The 27,010-nt window shown below is 34.8% G+C and overlaps 1 protein-coding gene across 1 annotated transcript in view; it reads left to right on the top strand.

Moving 5' to 3' along the window:
• The first annotated feature begins 3,137 nt into the window (after positions 1-3,137).
• Positions 3,138-27,010, top strand: part of LOC141459227 (uncharacterized) — a 32,748-nt gene continuing 8,875 nt past the window's right edge. The window contains exons 1-7 of the mRNA XM_074138042.1: positions 3,138-3,862; positions 18,752-18,902; positions 20,871-21,271; positions 23,565-23,736; positions 23,978-24,047; positions 24,127-24,276; positions 25,590-25,732. Coding sequence (XP_073994143.1) covers positions 3,780-3,862; positions 18,752-18,902; positions 20,871-21,271; positions 23,565-23,736; positions 23,978-24,047; positions 24,127-24,276; positions 25,590-25,732 — 1,170 coding nt within the window. The 5' untranslated portion in view covers positions 3,138-3,779. The remainder of the gene's footprint in view (positions 3,863-18,751; positions 18,903-20,870; positions 21,272-23,564; positions 23,737-23,977; positions 24,048-24,126; positions 24,277-25,589; positions 25,733-27,010) is intronic.

The raw sequence follows: 27,010 nt of genomic DNA, 5'->3' as shown, positions 1-27,010 counted from the left end.
AGGACAACTTTGTTTCAAGCCCTTAACGACGCAGATCGATCCGTGCTTTCCACCAGGATTTCGGATAGAAATAGTAGCTCCACAATAGATATTTCTCAGCACGTTCACAAATCAGAAAGAAATTTCCGCTCTATGAAATCTCAAGTAAAAGGACTCAATTGTATCATTAAATTGAAAGCTCATCAACTGATTGAACTTTTTCACCGTTTAAGAAAACTGAGGTGTTATTTCTAGTTCTCTGTCTAGTTAGTAAAAGAACTTATGATTTTTGAATGTTAAAGCTCTTAAAATGAGTACTTTCCTTGAGAAGAGTTTAACTATTGGGATGATTTTTAGAATTTTCCAGACACAACTCTTTAAGTATTTTTTGTATTTTTAGTGCTATACAAAATAAATGAAATATGTTTATTATGTTCCAAAAGATTTTAGAGTAAAGACGTCAGTGCCAGGTACCTTTTTAGCACTGTGCAATTAATGTGAATATGACATCACCGTGTCTAAAGGTTTACTGATCTGCACCCTCATTTTCATGTACTCGATCATCGTCCAACATCGTCGCTGGCCACCAATTTGTCCATCAGAAATTCTAGGGTCTCTATCACTCCATTGGTGAATGAACCTCTCATTTCTTAAGTTAACATTGTTAATTGCTGAATGTTAATATTTCTGAAGTTTTCCAGTTGGTACTTAATATATTTATTTATGAACTATATATAGTTCCTCGATGAACTTTACGTGTTAGTTCACATAATTCTTTCCAGGATTTTATTTTCTATTTAAGAATTCAAACGTTTAATTTTACTGAACTCTGTAATATTCAGATTTCGTTTCTTCCATTCGTACTTGAGTTTTGTAAGATAGTTGATATTTTATTTGCGTTGCTTTTAATTATTTTCTGAATTTAGTCAACTCACTGCTTCACCAAGGAACTGACCTTTTGTCTATAATTTTATTTGATTCATACTTTAGAATCGATATGTCTCAAATTTTAATGAAAGCTTTGTGTTTGTATCTACTGTCATTCAAACAATCGTAGAAAGTTTAAATTTGGTAAATCGGTTAGGAGCCAACTTCTAGATAATGCCACAATAAAATTTTAGAATCGTCACTTTAATGAGTCAATTTTTCGCCATCATATATAGAGTTTCCAATCAAATGTGACAGTAAATCGATGGTATTTAGATTGTATTAAAAGGGCGGTTCCACCAAAAAGGGGAAGGAACGCAGGCAATCCAAAATGCCCATTGTTCCCCGCCCACCCCTCATCTCATAAGAGATACCGGGATTTAAAAACAAATCCGGCTAAAAGTTGCCAGATGTTAATATAATAAACTAATAAAATAGTAACAAAACACTAGGGAGCATGACGACTCAATCGCCCAGTGCACTGAATAAACCTAGAGAGTTCGTTAAGATTACCAGATGCCACAAATTCCGGTAGGGAAACATTTACCCTACGGAATCTAGTTTTAGAATAAATTGGACGCATCTCAACGAAGTGCCGCACAGTTTCATCGGACTCACCACAGCCAGCACAAATTGGCGACTGGATAAGACCGCATTCGAAAAGATGATACGCTAAATTCGCATGTCCACTCAACACCTGAACCAACTGGCGGATCCGGGACCTGCTAAAACCAACCATATCCGTTTTTGACAGGCTAAGGATTTCCTTAGCCTGGCGGCAGCCAGCTCGGGATCTCCACCGTTTCCGATGTTCTTTCAAAATCCACTGCTCCACCTCTGTTCTACAATGTCGATAGGATACAGGGATAATGGGCTGAGGAGTCATTGTTATCAACACAGCTCTTTCCTTTGCTGTTTCATCAGCAAGTTCGTTACCCGGAATCCCAGAATGGCCAGGGGACCAAGCAACCGAAACAGTATTCAGAGCTCCTAACAAATTGAGAGCAACATGACAAGAATTGACCGGGATTTGGTTCTTACTAGGAGAGGCCAGAGCTTTAATTGCAGCCTGGCTATCCGTGAAGAACCTAATATCAGTATCGGCAAATCCCTTCCAGCGGAGTAAAGTAGCTGCCATCTCAATGGCAGCCAACTCCGCTTGAAAAACAGATGCATAATTACCAAGGTATAATCGATGATATAAATCATTTACAATATTGTTTATAATACTTAAGGTGTGATAATAAAAAATATTTTTCTAATTATTTTTTCTTTGCTAGCCAAAAATGTGAATTTTGTTTTAGTAAAATTTTATTGTGAATTTCTTTATTGGTTACAATAAATTGTGACTTTTTTCTACGACTTTATTATGGATCCAGCATTCCACAACAGACTAACAAAAAAATTGAACCGTTCTTCATACATCTGCGCCACAGCGGTAAAACAACGCGGCCGACACGTAGGAAATTACGCCACTTCATTGCTAAAAAAAAAATTCATTTAACATGACATAAGATATTTGCTGATATCGTTGATTTTATCCGTCGGTGCACCCATGTTTATTGTATACCTGAACGGTTTTGGACTTTCATCCATCATCAGAGTAGATTAATCAGTTTAAAATAGATTAAGCGACGGATAAAATTAACGATATTATCCAGCATACCACATTTTCAACATCTGCTGATTTTGCGGATATTGATATTAATTGCGAAGTTTTTTAAAAGTTCTGACCTACACTCTTTGAGAAAGAAATATTAACTCTCAACCTAACTGCCCATAGTTTGTTAAAATGAGCTGTCTGGAAATGAATTGACCAAACATCTGAGGTTTAGAGGAAAAGCCCTGATTGATTTCTTTTTATGAAGGGAAGAATAATAACATAATATATGAATCAATTTAGCAATAAAAAAATTACTTCCAAACCTGAGAAAAAATGGAATAGTGGACATAAGAATTTTTGAAATTCAATTCCAATTCAGTTATACTCAATTGGAAAAATTTGTTTTTATTACGGAGAGGGTCCTTCAAGACAACGTTTGATATAATTTTTTTAGTATTCTCCTTACTAAATTAAGAATACACTTTATTATATTTTTTACATTAGTATTACTTTTATTTCTATTTTTTTATTTTTAAAACTTTTATATTCTTTTTCTGGTAAAAAAAAATTTAACATTGGTAAAAAACTTTGGTATACGAGAACATATTTTTAGTTCAAGTCAGCCATGGCAGAACCATTTTATTGATTTTTCAGATGTGTGTACCAAAAACTAAATAAGACAAGTCCTCAATTTTTTTCAATAGAGAGTGAGTTAGGTTTTTTTTTTATTTTTTTGAGTGGTTATTTAATTTTTTTATTTTTTTTATTTTTTTCAGTTTTTTAAATGTGATTCATATTTATAAAATAAGGTGAAATATATAGTGTAACAAAAATAATGAAAATGAATAGTAGTGTAAGGTGAAAAAAAATATTTTTTTATAATTAGTGGATCAGTGTGAGTTTCTTGAAGTGCCCAGTAAGATTATAAATCGAGTATTAAACAAAATATATAATAAAAGGGCCGAACATATATATATATATATACATATATATATATTTATATATCAACATGGTATAACATCGTCTGGACGTCTTAGAAGCAAATAAAGGTTTACTTTATAAAAAAAAAAAATGTGATGAAAAAGTATAATCCAAAAAAATGTTTCAGAAGTGTCAATAATTTAGTTTCGGTGGTGTCTTAAATTAATATTTATTTATAAGAAAAAGTGAATTAATTTTCGTAAAGCTCGTGTTCAGTAAAAAGAAAAAGAATTTAAGTGGTTCTGGGTTTTAACTTAAATAGTTGATAGAAAACCAAGGGAATAACATCATGCAAGTTGCAACACTCTTTCGCGAGGCAACAAATCTGCTTGGGGCTGGTTTAGAAACTTCAGAAGCTACAAGTTTAAAAGTGTAAGTAAATTAATTCATTTATTTTTTTAATTTTCTTAAGGCCCATGGCTAATGTCTAGTACGGTCGGTCTTATTTTGTACAGGTAATTTCTAAAAGCCAACCATAAAACCTTTCAAATTTCTGTAACTTTTTTGTTTTTAAAGTTTTCGTACAAAATAGACAATAAGCATAAAAGTAATCCTCTCACTATTGAGTGTGTCCTGCCTTCAATGACGATCCTAACCTCCTTTTAACTATAATCAAGGTTGCAATTATTTTTTTTATTTTATTTTTTAGGAGTACACATTTAAGTCTGATAACTTGAAGCGAACACTTTAGAAACTACCTCAGGTGAAAAAAAAGTTCCTTGATTATCTGAAAAATTGAGGGAGTTATCCTAAGTTGCCCTTAAATATTAATACAAAATTTCTGACAAGATTGAACTTTCTCACCAATGTAATACACTTTTGCTCCATATACTTTCTCTATTTCGTCTAAGTGATCTGATGCCGTATTAATAAAAAACAAACTGCTGCAAGAACTGTCCTCAATTATTGCAAGAAATGAACTGATGGTTAAGCTCCATGGAGTCGCATTTTCGTGAAACAGCACACATCAGCCGACCTCTTTCCGCGGCGTTCTCTTTCGTTTGATTGCCTCAGTAATGTCGTCATTGTTAAAGCATTGGTCCCTCCTGGGATTGTATTTTTAGTGGTACGAACTAAAATAATACGTCTTGTATTGGCAAGAACTTTCTAACTGACTGCTGCACACAAAATTTCTTTAGGATTTTCTTTATACTTTATACTAGGTGGTGACTAGTTTTTTAATAACAAGACGCTGACCTTTGACACCACCTAAACATTGTGATTGCTGGTAGAAACTGTGTCAAATAAAATGTCTAATTCAAGATATGAAACACTGCTTTTGATCTGACGATGTGGTAAACTCATGGCCACCATTTTATTGCACGTTTTCACTGAAGATGCTTCAATGGGGCTTCCCATCTTCAATAAATTTCTTACTCTTCTTTGACCACAACTTTACTTGGTAGCCGAAAAGGTGTATCAATACCACAGAACATGAAGATTCATTTCCTGAATAATCCTTTGGGTTTCTTTTCTTTTTTTTATAAGGGAATTTATTCACAAACGAACCTCCAAATCACTGAGTTCAATAATCGACTCGTATTGTATTGCTATTCTGTCATTTCTTGCCCATTCATCTTTTGTTTTTTCTTTAATTAAGATTAGGGTGAGGAGTGATAAAATAAAGGCAATTAGAATTAATTCCCAGGTTTATTCAGGTAAACATTACGATGACTACCATTTATCGTGGCATTATCAAGAAGGTATACACCACAGATAGTTTGGCAGAGATTTTAGTTTTCCTTGTTATGTTGCCTTCTATGAAATTAGCGATGTTTACATGAATGGTTTAAGAAAGTTATAAGACCAGTGGTTTTCGTCTATTTTGAGATCTCGACTGGGAAGTGATAAGTGGTGAACGGGTTTTGGAACTACGGTTTTCGATGCCGAGTTTTTTTGCTATTTTTAATTCTGTTTCGAATGATGTGGAAGTTCTCAACAAGACCTATGAGACTTCCTTCTGATATACCCGAAAGATCGATTCCAAAGAATGACGTGTATTATTGTAATTGTTTTAATTGGGAGTCAAAGGGAGAGTCCTGTTCCCCAAGGCATCGCAATTGGCATCTGTAATTGTACCATCTCCTAGAAGGTCCTGTTGGTAAACCACCCCTTCTTCCTTTGTTACGATATGATCTCTTCTAGCCACAAAAGGCTAAATATCTCATAACGTCTCCTCACAATGGAACAAAAACAAACAGGTAATAAGATGCCGTTTTCCTCTTCTGACAAAGTCTTCCGAGTGGTTTCGGGTTAAATGGCCGCTCCCTGTGTACATTTTTCCTGTAAGGAGGCCATTCTACAGAATAATCTGGTAACTTTCTAACCACAGAGTTCCCTCAGTACTTATTTTACACAGATTGAGCATAATCTTTTTATTGTTTTTATTTTTTCTCCTTTAATTTTTATGCCTTTAATCTCTGAAAGTTCATCGTTTTTGCTACATTATGCTCCTAATTAGAATAATAGGAGTGGTAGGTTCTCTAACTTGACGCACGAGTAATTTAAACTTCATTTCCGTCTGACCTTTAAAACATATCGGTATTAGAAATTTGATATCGTCCCTGACGACATACTCGCCCTGGTCAAAAAACAAATTTTTCTTTTGTTTCGCCAAGCAGAGCCCCTCTACTGTAATGGACATTCACCAGGTAGAGTTCAAAGGCCACTTTTCCAATCAGAGTTGCGTTGCCTCATTCAGACAAGTGAGATTAAGGAAACCTCCAAAAAAGTAACTGTCTCTGAATTGAGGTATGGATTCACAATCAGTTTTATAAAAGATGGCCAGTTGAATTTCTGCCACTTGTTGTTCTTGCAAGAGGTCTGTCGGAAATTTCGGCTATGCAATACCATGTACCCATACTGTGGAAGTTCTACGATCCAACCTTGGCCTTTTTTTGGATAGCCAGGGTGCCGAAGAGAGAGCACCAGAAGTTTTCGCTTTCGCCTACCTTCTGGGCTAGGCAAAGGAACCAGTTCTCCCAGTTGACTTGAACTTGAGATCCTCAGGATGATGTCCTGCATTTTTTCGCACCACACATTTTTCGGGATCCAAGCACGCATTGTCTCAACGGACCTCTTCTTTGCCCTCTGCCTTTGATGAGCACCACTGAACTTGTTGGATTTAAGCATGATACTCAGACGATAGACGACTCCGCTAAAGAGTATCTTCTTTAAGGATAGTGCAAGTAGCAGCCACAAAAAACGTTTTCCGAGCCGGAATCCACCGCCTCCTAGTTCAACCTTGCTCTCCCTCCCTGTAGAAACTTATGTTTCTGCATTTTTATTTATTTATTTATTTATTTTATGAAAAGTTATAAAAAAAAACCTGCACCTATACCTTGTAAGAAGTTTAATTTATACTGGAATGTCGTTCGGTGCCCCAGAGACTCCGTTATCGACACAGTTACCTTTGAACAATACATCCCTCGGCACGGGTCGCCTAACACCTTGGATTGGGCTCTACAGAATGTGATTGTATTAGAGTTTAAATTTTGTGGTGTGGTCCGACTCTAGTGTGTGAACATTTTGTATAGTATATGGCTCGGGTGTTTGCCATTCACTCTGAGTAGGTAGTTCTACATACTACCCTACTAGATTGCTATTATAACCTCCTTAAGCTCCTCAGCAAATCGAGCACCCAGACTACGCCGCAGGGGGGTTGACTTGGGGACTTAATGGATGCAGTGCCATGAAGACAGAAACGTTCTGGACCCTCTGCTTTGTCCTACTTTTGGCCCAGAATGCTGTGTAAATCAAAAGCATAATATGTAAGTGTATATATTGCAAAATTCCCTCTTCTCTTTGAAAATTACAAACTGCAACTAGTGACTACCACTAGTTAATAAGTAGGTTCGTAAATGATAAAACACGCCTTGTAACAAACCCGATTTATTACACAGCACAGTAAATGACATTTACTAGAACACGATTATTTACTGAATTAATTCACTAAAGTCACAACAGTTCACTGTTACACTTATTACAACACTTCATAAATTCACAATAAATACTGCTCATAGACTACTCGATGACTATTCAAAGACTGACTACTGGACTGCCTCTCTCTTGGTTTTTATACAGTCGTAGAATGTTCTGGAGTCCCCAGAAGTTTACAGTATAATCTAGGCATTTTTGTCTGTCCCTGGTCAAGTCTAGAATTCCGACTTATACTAGCTCTTCCTAGTAATTTCCTAACGAACTAGAGTTTCCTTCTCCTCCCAAAAGATGGCACCAGTCACTTCGTTACAATATGTTTTACATTAATTTTTATTTTAATGGATGAAACGTGAACAGGTCAGTATAATGACGAGTGAATGAACGAGTAGGAACTTTCATTGGAAAGTGAACTTGATTTTATATATTGTATAAAGTTGGACTTGAAGTCCGTCCGAAAAAATAGGTGTTACTGTTCATTTTTACTACTACTTTCATTATTCATAAGAGAATGGTATTAATTAAGAAAATAATTAATTAAAAAATCGTCTCATTATGGAATGAAAAATTTAAAACTTCAGATATGTGCTGATTATGACATGATGTTGAAGCGCACAAAATAAATAAAATTATCCTAACTTAAAAAGAAAAGAAAATTGAGACCAAAACATATGTAAATTAAGATTATTGTATAAAAATGTAATATAGGTATTTTTCTACTAAAATAGCTGGTTTGATAAGAAGGGCATTGAAATGACGGGTTACTAGACCCAGTTTACAGAAAATAACGGAATATTATCCCTAGTAGTTAGCTCTATGGGCATTTAAAGTAACCATTTTTGAAATTGTTGGGTGAAAATAGTACAAACCATTTTTTACATTGTAGTGCATAGTTTATGCCCAAAAAGTGGTAAACGCTAAAAAAAAATGCGTAAAATAAATAAGAATTAAATAAGATACAGTGAAGGCAACATAAAGGCTACAAGTAAGTTTATTGATGGCCTTGAAAGTTTGCAACCCTCGTTCGGACGGGAGTTTACAACTTCAGAACTTCTGAATTGCTTTGGCCTACATACCCAGTTTGTTCCCCTTACGTTAGTCATTTTAGATTTATTGCCGTACATCACACATGGTTGGTCGATATTTCCATCTGTTGTAATACATCTATTTTACATGACCTAACATTCTTATCTTGCCCAAACCTGAATGTATTATGTAGCAGCTGAACTAGTCCCTGTCAAGTATATTCTTAATTCACATTAAAAGAGATTTCATTACAAAATCACTTAGTAGAAAAGCAGTGGTTTTTAGCTTCATTTATTAGTACCCTATTATAGTTAGGTGTCCAAGCACCAATGTCTTGGTTCATATTATGGGTAGCCACGAAACAGAACTTTTTTTAAAGAAAAGTAATAACTACATATTTGTGCCCTATTATAGTTTAGTGCTTGAGAATTTTAATCCTAGCAAATTCTGTCAATTTTTTAATTCATATTAAGGGCAGTAGTTGTAACTTATATCTGCATAACTTAGTGTCTATTTTATTTTGGTTCCCAAGCATTTAATTGCGATTAATTTAGGGTCTAGTCTTGTATCAATCTTAATTCAAATTAAAATCAGTAATAATACTGAACTACACGAAAGCTTTAGCAGAGCAGAAGTACTTTGAAGGTTTTAGAAAGAACTAGTAGTTTTGTTTGGAACTATTTTGCAGTTTGTGTGTACTGCAATACACACAAATATGGTGTTCACGTATTTAATTCAACTAATTTAGGGTGCGGTTTGTATAAATCTTGGATTACATTTAGTCAATGACAACACAGGATCACTTTAAAAGAACTAGTAGTTTTTCTTAGAACTATGTGGCTATAGAAGTGCATGCTACAGTTGAGGGACCAATTTTTATTTATATTAACGGCGCAATGACTACTGGGGTCATTAGCGCCCGGGATCAATTATAATTGAAATCATTTTGGATTTTATTTTGCACAAATCTGTTCTCATAGTTATAACTAGGGAACGGATTCGTATGTATTTACATATTTTTTTCTAGGCAATTTACAGACGTTTTACAACTAGAAGTATTCATACTGACACTTTTTAAGCCGTTTGAGTCTACTTTTATTTCACATATTTGGATGTTATCGCATATTTATACATATTTGATGAAAATAAATAAATATTTCTACATATTTAATCAAAATATGTACATATTTTTCATTTTGGGCATATTTTCATAATTGGGAGGTGGTTGACAGGAACTGTGAACCACAGACTGTAGGGCTGTGAATCACAGTGGGTACAATGGTTATTGTAATTTACACAGAATGCTGCTAAACAGTGACGGGCACTTGTTAGTTCTTTGAAGTTGTCTGACGTTGTCTGTTCTTTCAGCTCGTTCGTTGAAGTGTCCAATTTATTTCGTTCGGTCACTTAGTGTATTCTTTTTTGGGTGAAATGCCACGAACATCGGCCTCAAACAAACAACTGGTTGCTAAATATCTTCGCGAGTTTCCAGCAGAACTTTTTCGAAGTGATGGAGACATTTTGTACTGCACAGCTTGTGACAAGCGCGTTTCTTACTCTCAATGTTCCCAAGTCACCCAACATATTGCCACCGGATCGCACATAGAGAATAAAAACAGAAAGAAAGAGAGGACGTCCTATCAAGCTTTCCTTACATCTCCATCAAGTAAGTCTACTCTGAGTACAGATCTGTGTCGGGCTTTGGTTAGAGCAGATATCCCTTTCCACAAACTTAAAAATCCTCATTTCAAAGGATTCTTAGAGACCTATATTGGGAAAAAAATGCCTGACGAGAGCGCTCTGAGGAAAAACTACCTGGAAGATATCTATAAAGATACACTAACCAAAATTCGAGAACATATCAAAGATGGACCGATTTGGGTGTCAATTGATGAAACCACTGACGTTGAGGGCAGGTATATTGCCAATGCAGTTATTGGAAAACTTGATAGTGATGCTGATGTGGATTCAAAGCCATTCCTTTTGAACTGTGAGGTTCTCGAAAAATGCAATCATTCCACCATTTCACGATTTTCATTTAAAAAAATGTCCATTTTACTTAAATATTCCAGAAAATATTTTAAGAAAATCACATATTTTCCACATAATTGACGAAAATAAATGCATATTTTAATTAAATATTTGGCATTTTTAAATACATAAAAATCCGTTCCTTAGTTATAACAATAGCTAGCAATACAAATCATTTTTAACCAACAATTTTGTTTAGTATCCTTTTTTCAAAAAAGTTCAGAGAAGAAATGGACTTGGAGAAGTCCGAATTGGTAAACAAAAAACGAAATTGATCGTACACTTTCAAATAAAAATAATTTAGTTACATATGTCGTAGTAATAACTTAATTAGATATAGGCAGTGATCACAGATCTGTAGGAGCAAGGTAATCTAGTTCCTCCTTTATAAGTTTGAATAAAGAAGAGTTCGAAACCAAATTGAGTGAAAGATTGCACATAAAGTTGGATAGTAATGTAGGAAGTAAATTATATGATTTCAACAAGGCATTGTTAGAAGTAACAGATATTCTAGATAAAGGTGTAAGAAGTAAACCGCAAAACTATTAGGAAAGAACTGTCAATGTAGTTATTGGAGAACAGAATAAATAGTATAGTGGAGGCATTGCAGGGTTCAGGCAAACTAAAGTGTAAGAAAAGCATTAAAAATAAGCTAATTAGTATTAATAGGAACGGAGAAGAGCTTAGAAGGAAATACCTTATTCTAGGAAAGATTAAAGAATATTTTACTGACCTCTATAGGGACAAAGATGTTAATTATTCAGCAACGGTGTTAGAGCCGGAAAATGAACAGGAATTGGAACCAAAAATAACTGAACTAGAACGTGCAATAAAATCTATGAAAGATGGCAAAACAGCAGGGGAGGATGGCATCCCAGCTGAAGTAATTGAAGCAGAAGGCAAAACAGTATTGTCCTTTCTAATTCAGTTTTATAATGAATGTCTGGAGAAATCAGTGGTACCTACCCAATGGGCATTAGCCAAGCTAATAATTCTAATTAAGAACGGCGATAAAAATTTTTTAGCCAAGTATAGACCAATAAGTGTTTTCTCTATAACATATAAAATGTTAGTGAAAATATTATTTAACAGGCTGAACGCTAAATTAGACCAAAGTTCTCTACTGTAGATCACATATTCATAGTAAAACATTTAATTCATAAATCAAAGGTTTACAATTTACCCATATACCTACTTTTTATAGATTTCTATAAGGCTTTTGATTGTGTGAAAATGGAGGGAATTATCATTACATTAAAGGAGAAAAACACTGACTACAGAATAGTTAAAATTATTAAAGATTTATAGGGATGAGGCAAGGAGATGTAAATTCCCCGAAATTGCTTTGCTTCTTCAGGGAGTTTTTGATAACTTGGATTGGACTGGTAAAGGAATTCGAGTGAATGGTTCTTGGTTGATTTACTTAGACTTTGAGATGACGTTGTTTTAATTGCTAAAGATGGAAGAGAATTGGAAGAAATGGCTAAGAAATAATGCATCCATGTAAACTGATAGGTTTGACTGTAAAGCCGTCCAAATCTCAACACATCTTTTTTGGCTGTCCACGAGAAGACCTGGTTGTGAATAACATCCAGATAAAGAGAGTGGAAAATGTCATATATCTCGGTCACAAGATAAGTACGGAAGGTCAATTCCCTGAAATAACCAGAAGATGTATTTTAGGTTGGAGAAAAATGTGTGCCCGTAAACACTTCTTCAGATACCAAGTTGATGTGAAGCTAAAGGTTAAGCTTTGGGAAAAACTTGTATTGCCCATAATAACTTATGGCTGGGAAGCATGAATACATTGAGAATAACCGTACGAACAATGGAGAGGTGTTTGCTGGGCATAAAAAAGAGGCATCGGAAAAGAAACATTTAGATTAGAAGCATAACGGAAATGACGGACATAATAGAGAAAGTGGCGAGAAGGAAGTGGAAATGGGCTGGACACATTATGAGTGGAGAGGTAAGGTGGGCAAAGAAGCTGATAGAGTGGACTCCTAGGTTGTGGAAAATAAGAAGAGGCCGTCTAACTACGGACTGGGATCGGGAAATGAAAAAGATTTGCGGTGGAGCGACCTGACCTGTGGTAGCTGGAGACAGAACGGAGTGGAAGCGAATGACGAATGTGTTTTGCGAAGTATGGGCAAACGAATTTCATAAAATAAATTCAAATAAAAAAGCTTATTATTTGATTTTTTTCAATGTTTTTATTTTATATACTGTTTGTTTACTGTACTTAATTGTTTATTGTAAGACGCATAAATTTCTTGAGTTACAACTTAATAAAACCTCGGCAAGGCTGATTTTGTGTAAATAATAAAAACAATAATATTATTAACATTAATAATTTAAATAAAAAAAGGAAAAAAGAATAATGTTAATTTCTGTATAAAGAACAAGTTTGTATAATTTTTATTGTATAAAAATCTTTTACACAAATAAAGGTTTATTATTATTTGTTTAGTATTTGTAGGTACATACATAAGTCAGTGCCCAAGTATTCTGCATCAACTAATTTACGAATAGTTCAAGTCTTGCATATAATAATAGCCATTTATTGTTTTGATTTACAAATTGACATTTTTCATTTTTTTTTTTTTTTTTACACAATTATAATACATAAACAAATCGGCTGTAAGCCGTGGCACCAAGTCTTGCATATATCTTGGTTTATTAAGGCCAGTGACAATACAGAACCACTTGAAGAAAACTATTGTTCTACTTTGAACTATGTTTCTACTTTTCTTTGTTTTCTTTTTGTAACTCAAAGCATTATTTTCTTTTATATAAGATTATTTACTAATATATTTATTTAAATATTACAAGTTATAAAACTTGTGACTTATTTCTATAAATATTAGAAATTTAATTTTGTTTGTGAGAGAAATGTATAGATAAATTAATTATTTATACTTTGAATTAAAATAAATCTCGAATTAAATATAGAATACAATAAAAAATAATACAAAAAAAGAAGCCAACTTCCCATACAAAAACAAATTTTTTTTTGTTTTAGCAAAGCGCATTAAACAGCAATTTAAGTACAGCAGTATGAAACTACATATCGTAGGTGTAGGTTCATTATTTGATTAATTTGAATGGAACTACACTTTATGAAGAAGTTAATCATTAAAAGTAATTTTGCATTTATTTTTATTAGTTTATTTCAATATAGTATTCTTTAGGCAAGTTTTATGAAAGTACTTTACTAATTATTTGATTATCAAACTACTTTACATGCTGAGTATTTAATTAGATGGAGTGCATTTAATTATCATTTAGGCGTGAAATATTTACAAGCTAGTATTTATTTGTTCACTGTGTACAGTTGTGCCCTCGTAAACTGCTGTGAAAAGAATTCAAGACTGAAATTTAGTTTTATTACCATAGCAGAACACCATCTCTAACATTCTCTTTTCTATTCTGATGTACGTGAGAGTGATGATTATTCCATAGAATTAAAATAAAAAGGATAACAGAGATAAATAATAAGATTAATTTTGAGTAGGGTTCATAAAAAATTCTACCTTGATACAATTTATGAAGCTTCTATATATTTTTTATTATTATTTGAACACTAAATGTATTATAAATGAAAATGGCTATCTGCATAAGGGCCTGTGACTACTAATGAATTCTAAAAATCGCTGATTTTATCTGTTGTAGCACCCTGTTCATTATATTTCTGACCGGGTTCAGACTTTTGTCTATCACGAAGATAGATTAATCAATTTGGTGTAGAGAATTCGATTTCAGTTATGTTTCCCTCTCTCACTATATTTGCTGATTCTGATCTACTATATTTCAACAAAAATTCCAAAACATTAATATTATGTTTTTCGAAAGTTCCAATAGTAGTAAGAGAAACCTCTTCAGAAAGATTGGGAATCTCTTCAGAATAATTTAAATAAAACACAAAAACTTTTTTGAAGTTTCTAACAGGCTGAAATGTCGAGCTTAAGTGTGAATGAAATGTAGGATACTTGCTGATTTGTGTACGTTTTGTCGTATAATAAACCGTTATACTTTTACTCAAAATTCTATGGTATATCAAAAGTTAAACCACTATTCAACATTCAATCAACACACAAATAATTAGAGGACATTTAAAGGATAGCAACAGTCCCCTGCACGATATTCAACCTCATAAGTACTTCTTGATTGTAAGTGTTGAAAACCAAATAATTGCAGGCACTCCCTTAGAACAGATACCCAATTAAAAGTTTTTGATTTATTCAAGCTGGTGTTAAAACAAATTCCAAATAGTTTTTCTTTGAGCATTTTAAACGTTCAAGCCTCCAATTCATTATTATTTTAAAAAATTTATATTCACCTACACCCAAGTAACTTCTATGTCTGTTCAAAGAGGTTCTGTATTGTCTCTGCCCGTAGTAAAAACTAAGATTGATACGAAGCTGGACACAATATCAGTTGAATTAAATTCATATGTAACCAGGAAAACGAGACTATAACAGTCTCCCCCCCAAGAAAAACTAACTAACCAGCAGTTGTTTATAGTAAAATTCCGTAATGTCACTGGCGATAATATAAACCAAGATTAATAAAGACAGGGTCTTAAATTACAAGCAATTACTAGCGCACTATACAGAAATAATGTCTCACTTTTGAAGCAGAAACTAGCACCTGCCTTGTTAGTGTACTTTTTTCCACAAATTTAAGTCAAGATTCATACAATAGTAAACTAAACTTTAAATTAATTTCAATTAAACACTCGAAACGAAATTGAAATATGTAGCTACAAAGTTCAAAATAAAAGTACTACTTGTCGTCAAAGTGGCACTGTACTGTCACTACCCTTGATATGAACAAAGATATGAACGTAGATAACATAAATTAAATCACTTGATCAAACAACGAAAGGGCACTAAGCCTTTCAAGTACTCATTTACAAGTAAAACTTTCAAAACATGTCTTCAAAGTGGTTTAGTATTGTCACTGTCTTTATTGTGAAACTAGATTAGTGCAACAATAGGCAGAAATTAGTTAAATAAAAGCACTTGCTAATAAGCATTAACTATTAAAGGATACTAACTTACGCAGGTACACGATTCCAAGAAACTACTGGATACCTTTCAGTACGATCACTACCATTCATACTCGTATTAACCAAAAATGGTGTAATTCTAGGCACGAAATTAATTGATGAACAATATTTGAGTCAAACTATAAAAGTGCGCTAAAATATGTAGTCACACAGTTCCAAGTAACTGCAGGTTTGTTTTCAAGGTGGTTTTGTGTTGTCACTAATTTGAATATTAACCAAAATGTGTACAAGACTGCTTTAGATATTCGCAAGAACTGGTTGAATCGAAAAATTTGAACTCTAAAAGCGTAATAACTTACGCAGGTGCACTGTACCAAGTAATTTCTAGCTCTCTTCGAAGTGGTTTTTTATGTTTACTGCCTTAAATAAGAACCGAGGTTGGGGAAAGACAGCGCTAAAAATTAGATACATTATGCTATTGCGCAAAAAAAAGTAGGCAAAAAACAGTATTTAACGCTGACAACAAAACTATTTGGCAACACAGTTTCAAGTAACTACTAGTTCTCTTCAAAGTATTTTGTTTTCTCTCCCTTAATATGACCAAAATTATGGCATAATAATTATATTTAAAATAAATTTAAATACTTGCGTACATAATATAAAAGTGTACCAACTTATGCAGATACACATTGCACGTATATACAGATCTCTTCAAAGTTAATCTGTATGGACACTGCCCTTCAAAAAAACCACGAATTGTTCAAGTAATTAGAATTAAAATACTAAGGCACAAACTGTAAAACTGCACTAACTTATGTTACTACAGAACTTCAAGTGGTTCTTCATTGCCGCTGCTCCTATATGATACAAGATTTGTGCAAGAATAACAAAATTAGTTGAATATAAATATTTTAGCATTAAGACTAAAGAGGTAATAAAATATCTACTTGATTCAAAGTGACTACGAATTAAAATAAACCAATAATATTGTTTTATGCTCGAAATTAGTCGAATAAAACTAATTGGGAAAAGGTTTTATCATATGCAGTCCAAGTAACTACATCTTTTTTTAAGTGGTTCCATCGCTGCCTTTATATAAACCAAGATTTGTTCTAGACTGAGCATGCAATTATTGTAAAAATATTTGGGCACCGCCTATAAACCGACATGTGCTTATTAAGCTAAACAGTGCTAGGTAAGTGCTAGTTATTTTCTAAGTGGTTTTCTATTGTTGCTGATTTGAAATGAGACAAGTATATGCAACACTGAGCACTGAAAGTTAAATAAAATACTTGGGCAGGAAACAGTAATTGGTAATTAATAGTTTTATTTTAATTAGTGCCTTATAGTCACTGCCCTAAAATGTACTAAGAATCTGGTATAAATTGTCTGAATTAAAATTCCTGGTCACAAAATAATTAATATTGGATTCTTGTTATGGTAAAAACAATGTCATAGAAACAGTTTTAAGAGAATTAGTAGTTACTGTTCATTATTTTTGGTGACTGAATCATATTTTCAATAGGATGAAAAATTAATGCCAGTTTCAAACATGATAAACTTTATCATGCCGAGTTTTCGACCTAGGGACTAGGTCATATTCAGGGCTAATTTCCATATACTGTTTTACATTGTTGTATACTAAAGCGGCCAAGGGATGAAGTCCAGTATACAAGCTCTTCTTCTCACCGCTCGCAGGTACAAGTGACTGGATGGCCCTGAAAAGGACCGTTCCCAAAAAGTATGTCGGCGCTTGGCTCGCCTATGGCGCTCCTCAGCGGGGTAGCCGTACAGTTGGGTGGCCCTGAAAAGGGCCGTTCACACTGTTGGTTGAAGTGACTGCGCCGCTCCGGGAATGGCTTGCTCCCAGCGCGAGGCCACAGCAAAAGTGATGTGAGAGGCCCTGAAAAGGGCCGTTCGCTAATACCAGTCAACCGGCTTTGGGAGCCCCGGCAGTGTGGCCAGCACCCCGATAAACCCCGGTACCAATTGGCCTGGTCCTCGCTCGTATCTCACACTGTGGCAGCGCTGGTGATTCGGCTTGCCTTCGTAGCTGGTGAACTGGGCGACTTGTGTGCTGCACTTCCTTCTTTCTTCTTTCTTCAAAATACAGGGGTTATGTGATCGATTTTTGTTCTGGTCCGGACAGTGAGGTCCTTTGGCCGGTACAGAGATCCAGGTTTTGAGAGCAAGGTCCAGTCAGCAATCTTCCAGCTAAGGTAGCTATTGTGGATGTCTTCTAGTTGAAAAATTTTCTTAGACTGATGCAGACACGGCCGATTCTGCCCTTTTTATAGCGAAGTCGACCGTGCCGCGCCCTGGCGTCGCGACTGCGTCGCTATCTCTGTACCGTCCAAAGAACCACATTGCCATTCCAGAGTCTTGAGAAAGACTTTTTAAAATGGGCTATTTGCCTCTTTTCCTTTTTTATTTTTCTTTAATAAACAATTCTATATACATATAAAAAATTATATCCTTCCTATTTACAAAAATTATGTAGCTGTTCAATTATGCAGCAAAGTGAAGTTGGGGTTCCAACAACATCATTAGAGGGTTGGTGTGTTTTCTGTCTTGTCTGTTATGGACGTTCATGGACTGAACAGACTTGTCCATGAACAGACAAGACAAAAGACACACCAACCCTCTAATGATGTAAAACAGTAGATGGAAATTAGCCCTGAATATGACCTAGTCCCTTGGTCGAAAGCTCGACATAATAAAGTTTATCATGACTGAAACTGGCATTAATTTTTCATCCTATTGAGAATTAGTAGTTTTACTTGGAACTTTGTAGTTAACTAGGAGAAATACTGTAGGTTTGATGTGGAAGCATTTTAGTACAATTAATTTAGAGCCCTGTCTAACATGTAACATCTTCATTTAAAGGCAGTTGTTAAGGTATGGGAGATCTTTTTTTTAATTCAAAGCGTCAACATTTGAGGTTATTTATAAAAGCCAGAAGCTTTTTTCAGTACACTGTTGGCCCCAAGAAAGTGTTCTCTCGTCACAGACAACTGTGTCAAGCACCGGACTTATGCTTAAAAAAGCTCCTAGGAAGCAAAAACCTATGGGGCCAGCAGCTGGATTCAAACCCAAGATCTCCACTTTAGAATCCAGTGTACGCTAACCACTCAGATAGTCTCTTCCCTCCAAGGTTTATTAATATAATTAGAACAATCTTGCCTAGGCTACAGTCTGGTTATTTATTATTATTATTTTTAATGCTAAGCCCGGTCTAAGTGGACTGTCTGTTGCAGAGACTGCTACAGGAGCAGCAATGGACCAGCGGCCAGCGTTCTGTCTACTGGGTACCTACCTGAGGCAGTAAAACAGGAGTGTCTTGGTGCTGGGCAGGATGACGGCTACGAGACGGGCGGACCTACCGACCTGGACCTGCCGCACCATCAGGTATACCTGAATATATAATTATCTGTTGATACTCTGACTTACTTACGAGTCTAAAAAAGGGGAGGTACTTATTTTAAAGTCATACGTATGTCAGATTACCAATAAATAGATTTTTTTAATGAGGTGATTATAATTCATTTAGTTTCCGTTGAGGTATGTCTTTAGAGAAAGGTAAGATTATGTGCGTTTATATGCTATCAAATTTGAGAAGAGTCCAACTTAGATATGACTGGTGATAAAAGGCTATTATCCTATTTGCGCTGTTTGATAGGCGTGAATCTTGGTTTATGCACGATAATGCTCGATGACAATCAGCAAGAATTATTTCCAATTATCTGTAAAATGTTTCAATTTGATGTATGGAGCGGCCAGCATGTAAGCCAAATGTAAATCTCATTGAACTTTTATAGGATGAGCTATTAGCTATCAATACGAATAATAAAGAGACGTACAGCTTTATTAACGCTCTGGGTTAGAATATTTTGATACATCATTCAACTTCAGATGTTCAACCATTTTTTTAAAATATTATACGTTAATTACGGATCTGTATTTTATGCTCTCTATATAATCTATTAAAAAGCTAGTTACACGCAGGACTCGAACTGGGGATCTCTTTCTTTCAGGTCCATGCTCATAAGCAAAACCAAAAAAACACCCGCTCCACGTAGCAAGCAATAATTTGATTAATGATACAAAAATAACCAGCTGCTCGACAGTAGCAGTTTCATGGGTGAGTGAGTTGCACACGCTTATTTAGCACGATTTTTTAGAAATTGTGAATTCACTTCTTCAGTTACCATCAAAGGTGCTTAATCTAAAGATCGGGCGTCCTAGATTAATCATTAATTTCTACGTGTCACCCACACTAAAGTTTTGGTATCAGAGCTGAGAAGCTCTGGTAGTAAAGAGCCTGTCTCCTCTACCACATTTATTTCGAAAATAATTTGCTGTTTATAACCTTTTTTAAAAATAATTCAGAAAACTTCCTAATTTCCAGATACACAGCGTTCAGTTTTAAAGCATAAGCTGAAAGTCAAAAGATTATAATAGACGCCACTCGTATTGGTGGTTATACGTGAAATCACTCCACTAGTTAACTGCTCCCTTAATTGCACTAGTTAAAGACGCGTTCATATTCTTTATTTGCTGATTCTTCTTTCATTGGCAAGCATTCATGGGGATACGGCTCAAAGCAATGAGCCAACCAAGCGGCTGTCGTGGCCTTCAACTGCCAATTCAGGTGGATTCCACTGCAGTTAATAAGTAACGTTTTAGAAAACCGTTAAGGTAAGGATTAAGACTACACTCTGGTAATTTTAAATAATTCATATCTCAGAATTTTATTTTACCGCGTTACTTTTTAGAAAATAATAATTGCATTTGAAAAGTATTTGAATATACAATACTTTAAATTTAAATCTGATTGTAAAAAATAGATAGATACAGTGTCATCTCTAATCAAATTAAGGTATTATATTGTTAGGGACTCTCATTTGAGGAACTGCTTGGGGTCCCGCATAAGCAAACGGTGACCCACTGACCGCCTATTTATATAATGAGTGCGCCCATATTTGTGGTTGAGTTTGTTTTGTCATTGTGAGTAACCGTGCTTCTTTATGTGTGCATGAGAGAGATTATTTCCGTATATGAATGTGAGTCGGTGCTGTATGGACACATTCTGAATATATTTGCGTTTACAATGTAGTGTCTTCGTATTCAAAAGTCTGTACTGATCGTATGAGTATTTGTGTGCTTATGCGCATTTACTTGTAGCGTTAATGTGTGCGTGGGTTGTGTTCATTTTCGCTTTCTCTCTGTATAGTACAAAACGAAAAATCACTGGCAGCTCAAATTTGATGTCATCAGTCGCTTCCCTTGTTAAATTTTAAGCCATGATATGTGAAATCACATGATGTTGACTGGTTCACAATTCAGGTGGCTGAATAGATATTTTTGGTTGTGTAGGCAGGCGGTGCTGTAGGACACACGGAGGAGCACGGCCCGCCCTCACAGCACCACGGCCCGCCACCACCGCACCATGGACCACCACACCACCACCACCATCATCATCACCACCATACGCACCACCACATGCTCGTCTCTAAATTGGACTCCGGTGGCCTCGGTTTATCTGAGGACCCCTACTCCTTTGTGGACGATGAACAGCAACAACAGCAACACTTGTCTGCTCAGCAGGCAGCCGCGGCTCTGAACGGAGGCAACCCGTTAGCTAGTGTAGGCAACGGCTGCCAGCCAATGAGTGTCACCTCGGGCCCCCCCTTGCAGCACACGCCCAAAAAACGAGGCCGCAAGAAAAAAATTAAAACTGAGGATGTATCACAGTTGATGGGACATGCGCAACACGGGTAAGTTGAACTTCTTTTTGCCAAGAATAAAAGCTTCATAACTTGTCCCGGATGTTTCACACTTCTTTATCAAACAGAAGACACACTAACTTTTGAGGTCAACAATGTAAAACAAGTCATAATTTTGTTGATAAATATAAGCCCTGAAGATAACCTAGTACATAGGTCGAAAGCTTGGCCAATAAAGAAGTAAAGAAAATGATGACTGAAATTGGCAATAACTTGAAAATAAACTACATTCAGATATCCTACCAGCAAATCTACTTCTTCTAGAGTCAGAGAAAAAAGACAATAATAAGCGAAAAAATCTGCATTACAAAATTAAATCAATTAAACATAACTAGGTTTAACTACGTAAACGTATTTACATGTACAGAAGTGTCGATAAATATATTAGTGTCACATCATTCCAGATCAAACAATGCACAGCTTGTTTTCATTTGTTGGATTTTTCTTTTACATGAACATGTCGCATGATCAGTTAGATGATAACAAGTGTGTAAGATTCTGTATGAAACAAGTTTTTCGGCAGCATAATTTTGACCCATAATTTTCATAAAAACGTCAGATACGTGCACACTTCAGCAGTTAGGTGCAACTCCTATGTGAGTATTTATTATTAATTTACAAAATAATTATAGCATGTCACCTTGGTGAGTAGAAGTAAAAATAGTATTTGGGAAGAGAACAGTTACAAGGTAGAAACTTTTTAGCGAATTAAATAAAGCTTCGATCTGTCCGTGGCCTGTATAAAAATTTCACAAGAATGTATCCGAGTAATTGGGAATACCTATTGAAATTAATTACAACGCAAATGTCTAAAAGGATCCTACATTTTGAACATCTATTCATGCTCATACTGGGTTGGCGCAAATCTCCTTCTGCATGCACCTTGCGAATATTATTAAAACTGTCTCTTTTGGACAGTTTTTTGGACACCACAAATTTTCATAGTTTTTTATTCTATTATCTGTTCATTCCCCCCACTTCATCTTATTGAGTAATATAACAATAATCAGTAATATATAATATAAAATATAACAAAACAATGAAAATGGTGCATTTCAAATTAAAGTAAAGAATTAAATTAAAGAACACAAATTGAACACTCAGAAAAAATAAAAAATAATGGAGAAAGTGTAGATATGATAGTTAAATTAGGAGAGAAAAAGTAGGATGGATAGGTATTCTGTGGGAAATAAAATAAAATACAAAACGCTCCCTATTACCATAGCATGATTTTAAATATTTCTTTCTCGCTCCGGCAAATGGTTGGTCGATCGGAATTGGGTAGCTTTTTATTATTTTTGTTACAGAACGAAGCTGCTTGCACTGCATTTACAGAATCTTAATACTAGACGATAAAAGATTCTGGTCGGTTGATTGAGTACATTAAAATTAGTTACCAAATGGTCCTGCAATTAAGTTTTTTAATTTTCAATATTTTTTGGCAAAAAAAAGTTTTCCATTTTAGATTTATGTATCCATGCCCATAGATTGCCAACAAATCCTGTAAAAAGTAGCATTCGTTGCATTTCTAGAATTATTTGTCATTTTAACTATATGGATAAAAATAATGACGCATACGTGTTTTATTTTCGTCGTCCTGTAATGTATTTAGGTAATCTTTGAGAACAACATGCAAACAGTATTTTGTATTTATTTGTGACAGAAAAGTGTTGAGATTACATTCCTCTTCCTTATCATACTTACGTTCATCATTAAATCACATTCCACTGATCTCACGGTAGCCGGTGCAAAACGAGATATACTTCTTGACTACCAAGTTATATCCATATCATATAATTGTACCATCGATATACTTTATAGCAAATAAAACTCAATATATCAACAAATTTTATGATAAAGTCACAGCTCACGAAAACATAACACGGTAACTTCTATCCCACTTCACATTTCCTTTCCCGTAGGTCAGTTGATGTACTTTTCTGACGTCATAATAAAACTATTCCGGCTCCGAAATATTTATCGTTTTTCTCATGACCTCTTTGGAACTCTCTTTTTTTTAAATATCACAAGTATTAATTTATTTTTTTAACCAACGTTAGGTAGTTCGTTGATGAGGTTATCCTAGTGTAGCTTCATCAGCTAAATATTGTTTTCTGTTTCAGTGATCATTATGAGAATAGACTTCACAGTCCAAAGATTAATATTTATAATATGTTATATGTAAATATCAGACTATGTCATAGATTTCAGTGTCCCATGCAACTTCCTTAGTTATAAAAAGTATTGCCAGCTTACTAGAGTTTGTATCTTCTTTGTTTTTTAGAATGGGTTATCAGGGTTTAATGAGCTGTATACCAAATACTATTAAGGATGCTAGTACAGCAAAAATAGTAAAGGAACGTAAGAAGCATGACCGATTTAACGGCATGCCGGAAGAGGAGGTCTCCAAGAGGACTCTTCCGGATCATCTTACCCAAAATTTGGATATAGTTATAGTAAGTATTGCTAGTGGTCAGTACCATTTAGTGTATTTCTTGCCTATTTACCCTTGTCTAGCATAGCTAGAGAGGCCTTTGGTTTTGGGTTGGATCTGACCGCTCTAATTAGTAGTCCAGAAGTAAGAGCAAAACTGTTGCAGTCTGCTCCTTCACCTGCTAGAGACCTCATAGTTTCTTCAGCTGCCCAATCTGAATATTCATTCTAATTATATTCACCGTTTCGAATTCCGTTTTTTAGATTGGAATAAATCCAGGGTTATTTGCCGCATACAAAGGGCATCACTACGCAGGGCCGGGAAATCATTTTTGTAAGTATAATTACAGGCTCTCTGACATTTCTTTAATTATGAATTTTTCCTGTGATTTATGGCAAAATAATTATTGCAGGGAAATGTTTATACCTGTCTGGACTCACACCGGAACCTATGACCGCGGACGATGACTATAAGTTATTAAAAGTGGGCATCGGATTCACAAATATGGTAGAACGAGCGACTAAAGGCAGTGCGGACCTTACACGCAAGGAAATCAAAGAAGGTAAGTCAATATAGTCTAAAGCTGTCGATCACAACGAATTGAAATCAGTAATAAATAATAGCAGGAATGGCAAGGCCCTGGGTGGGATTCGAAGGGGTTGTTCTACGAATTGTTTAAAAATGGTAGAGTGCATTTCAGAGGGACTGTCAGATTGCTGTAAAATATCTTCAACAACGCAAAACTACCGCTAAGTTTTGGAAAGTCTATCATTTTTATAAAAAAAAAATATCAATTAGTGTTGTAATTCCAGGGTTAACTTACTTTACATAATATCTCAAAATTATTCTCTATCACAGAGTTAAGCATAAGGTCGAAGAATGTGGTACATATTCTGAACGAGTTCTAGATGGGATTTAGGAGGGTGTAGTGGTAAAGAAGGAAAATATTTTTAACCATTGTGAGAAAGCACTTACGGTTCTGAGAAATTTGGTCTTGAACTGACAAAGAAAAACAGATGCATTTTTCTTAACGGTCAAGAAGTGAGGGAACTGCTCCTTTTCCTCCCCATTTACAGAAAATTTATGAAGGACTCAGAAGAGTACATAAAAGGACGATTCTAAGATGGCATATTTAGGATCTTGAAATACAATGAAAAAAACACGAGAAATATTTATTTTTGAGAAGTTTAATTAAAACAAACAATTAACAAAAAAAGTTAGTGATGAATTACTGAAACGTTAATGAAAAGATTAAAAGGCGTATTCATTAATCTTTTAAATTAAGCTAAATTATCAAAGCAGAATAAAAAAAAGAAATTGTTAATTGTTTCTGTACCAGTAAACATACTATTATTACATAGTAAATACATAGTACATTATCGTAAACGCCTTCATTTTCGCAGTTTCCTTCCCAAACGGTCGATTATTGCACATCCTCTCACCTTTAATTATAAAATTGTTAATTTAAGGTCTATTCGTGAAAACGTGCAGGAATGTTGATCTTCTTACCACGACTAGTTCTTCAATAAATATATATATTTTACACTCTATTAGAATATTTTTCTTGTATCCCAATACTTATTGTACTCGTATTACAAATCATGTGGCACTGGAATGATACAAAACATTATTATTTTTAATTTCTTATTGGTAAACGTTTTTAACAACTTCCTTAAAGGAAACATTCAACAAAGTTAAAAAACAAATTCTTGGAATATAATGGTTTAAAGGCTGTTTAAGTTGCAATTTTCTCACATAAAACGTGTTTTCACTTGCTGTGGTCCATAACACAGTGAGGCGCTCAGTAACAACAACCAGCTTTTCGGTCTCTTACTAGTATTTTTGTTTTAGTCATTTTGCTATTTCGTGTTTCAGGTAGTCAGATATTACTAGAGAAATTACAAAAATTCAAACCAAAAATTGCAGTGTTCAATGGGAAATTGATTTTCGAAGTATTCTCTGGCAAAAAGGATTTCAGCTTCGGAAGGCAGCCGGAACTTGTTGACGGAACCAATACGGTAAGAATTAGTACCTTATTAGAGGACATGTTTTTTATATAATTTCCTTAACAAAAACTTGACAGTTTTTAAAAAGTTAAGTATAAGGGTTGATTAAACGCCAAAAGGTACTCAGTCATATCATTTAAGTAATTTTACTACATTAACTTTTCATTTATATTTTTTAGAATTTATTAGGTGTTATAGAACCACCAGTTTATTCATAATAATTTTTTTGTTATAGTTACTAACAATAAAATGTAAATTACATCTTATTTATCTCTATTCCAAATTATTCTTCAGATTTATCTTTATGATGCCCTTTATTCTGAGTAATTAAATACTCATGCACATTAAAATAGAACAAGACAAAGTTAGAGTTGGTTACTGTTTAAATTTGAATCACGGATTTATAACAAAATTTGAATCTTCAATTCGTCTTACAGGAGATACAAGAGCACAAATTACACACAGTTAATAACTACGAGATCAGGTTCCTGGTATAGTTCTTTCAACTCTGTATTCGACCTAATCCTCCACCGATCTCACTCCTTCAAAAATCTTTCTTAGGATCTTTCTCTCCCAGACATTTGGGGCCCGCTCGTCTTCCCTGGTCAAAACCCACGTCTCACTTATTATTGGCCTTATCACTGTCTTACATACCAGTAACTTTGCATGAGTAGATAACGTTTTAAAGCGTAACATTTTGAGATTCGAGAAGTAACATCTATTGCCTGTAGCGATTCTCGCCTTAATGTCTGAGCTAACGTCATTCTACTCGGTAACAAACGCTCCTAAATATTTGAAGCTTTTAACCCTCGCAAATTTATAGTTTTAAACTCGATGAAATCTTCTTCTTTGCCCGGGTCTCTTGCGGTTTTCACATATACTGCCTTCTCTGCATTTATTTGTAAACGGAGCTTCCTTGCCGCTTCTTCAAACTCCTGAAAATCTCCAGCTAAGGCGTTCATAGTATGCGCCGTTATAACCACATCATCGGCGTAAGCCATGCGCTGCGTGAGACGGTTATAAATAGTCCCGTGTGGGTTAGTACGAATGGTTCTTATTGCTATTTCTAGGGCCATATTAAATAAATTGGGTGAAACAGGATCCCCCTGCCTAAGGCCTGTGTTCTTCGGACAGTTTTCCCTGAACCTTTATATGACATCTAGTGCCTTCTAGCGTCATACTGGAGAGTCTAATTAATTTCTCCGGTATTCCTAAGGTTCGAAGTCCTATCCAGAATCTCATACGTTACTATAAAAAAACTTTTCTAACAAATAAAAAGTACTCATAACC

The sequence above is a fragment of the Rhodnius prolixus genome, unplaced genomic scaffold (assembly GCF_049639745.1).
Source record: "Rhodnius prolixus isolate KJV_2025 unplaced genomic scaffold, Rpr scaffold_11, whole genome shotgun sequence".
Classification (NCBI taxonomy): Eukaryota; Metazoa; Arthropoda; class Insecta; order Hemiptera; family Reduviidae; genus Rhodnius; species Rhodnius prolixus.
Note: the sequence above shows the minus strand (reverse complement) of the source record. Positions and strands in the feature narration are given on the sequence as shown.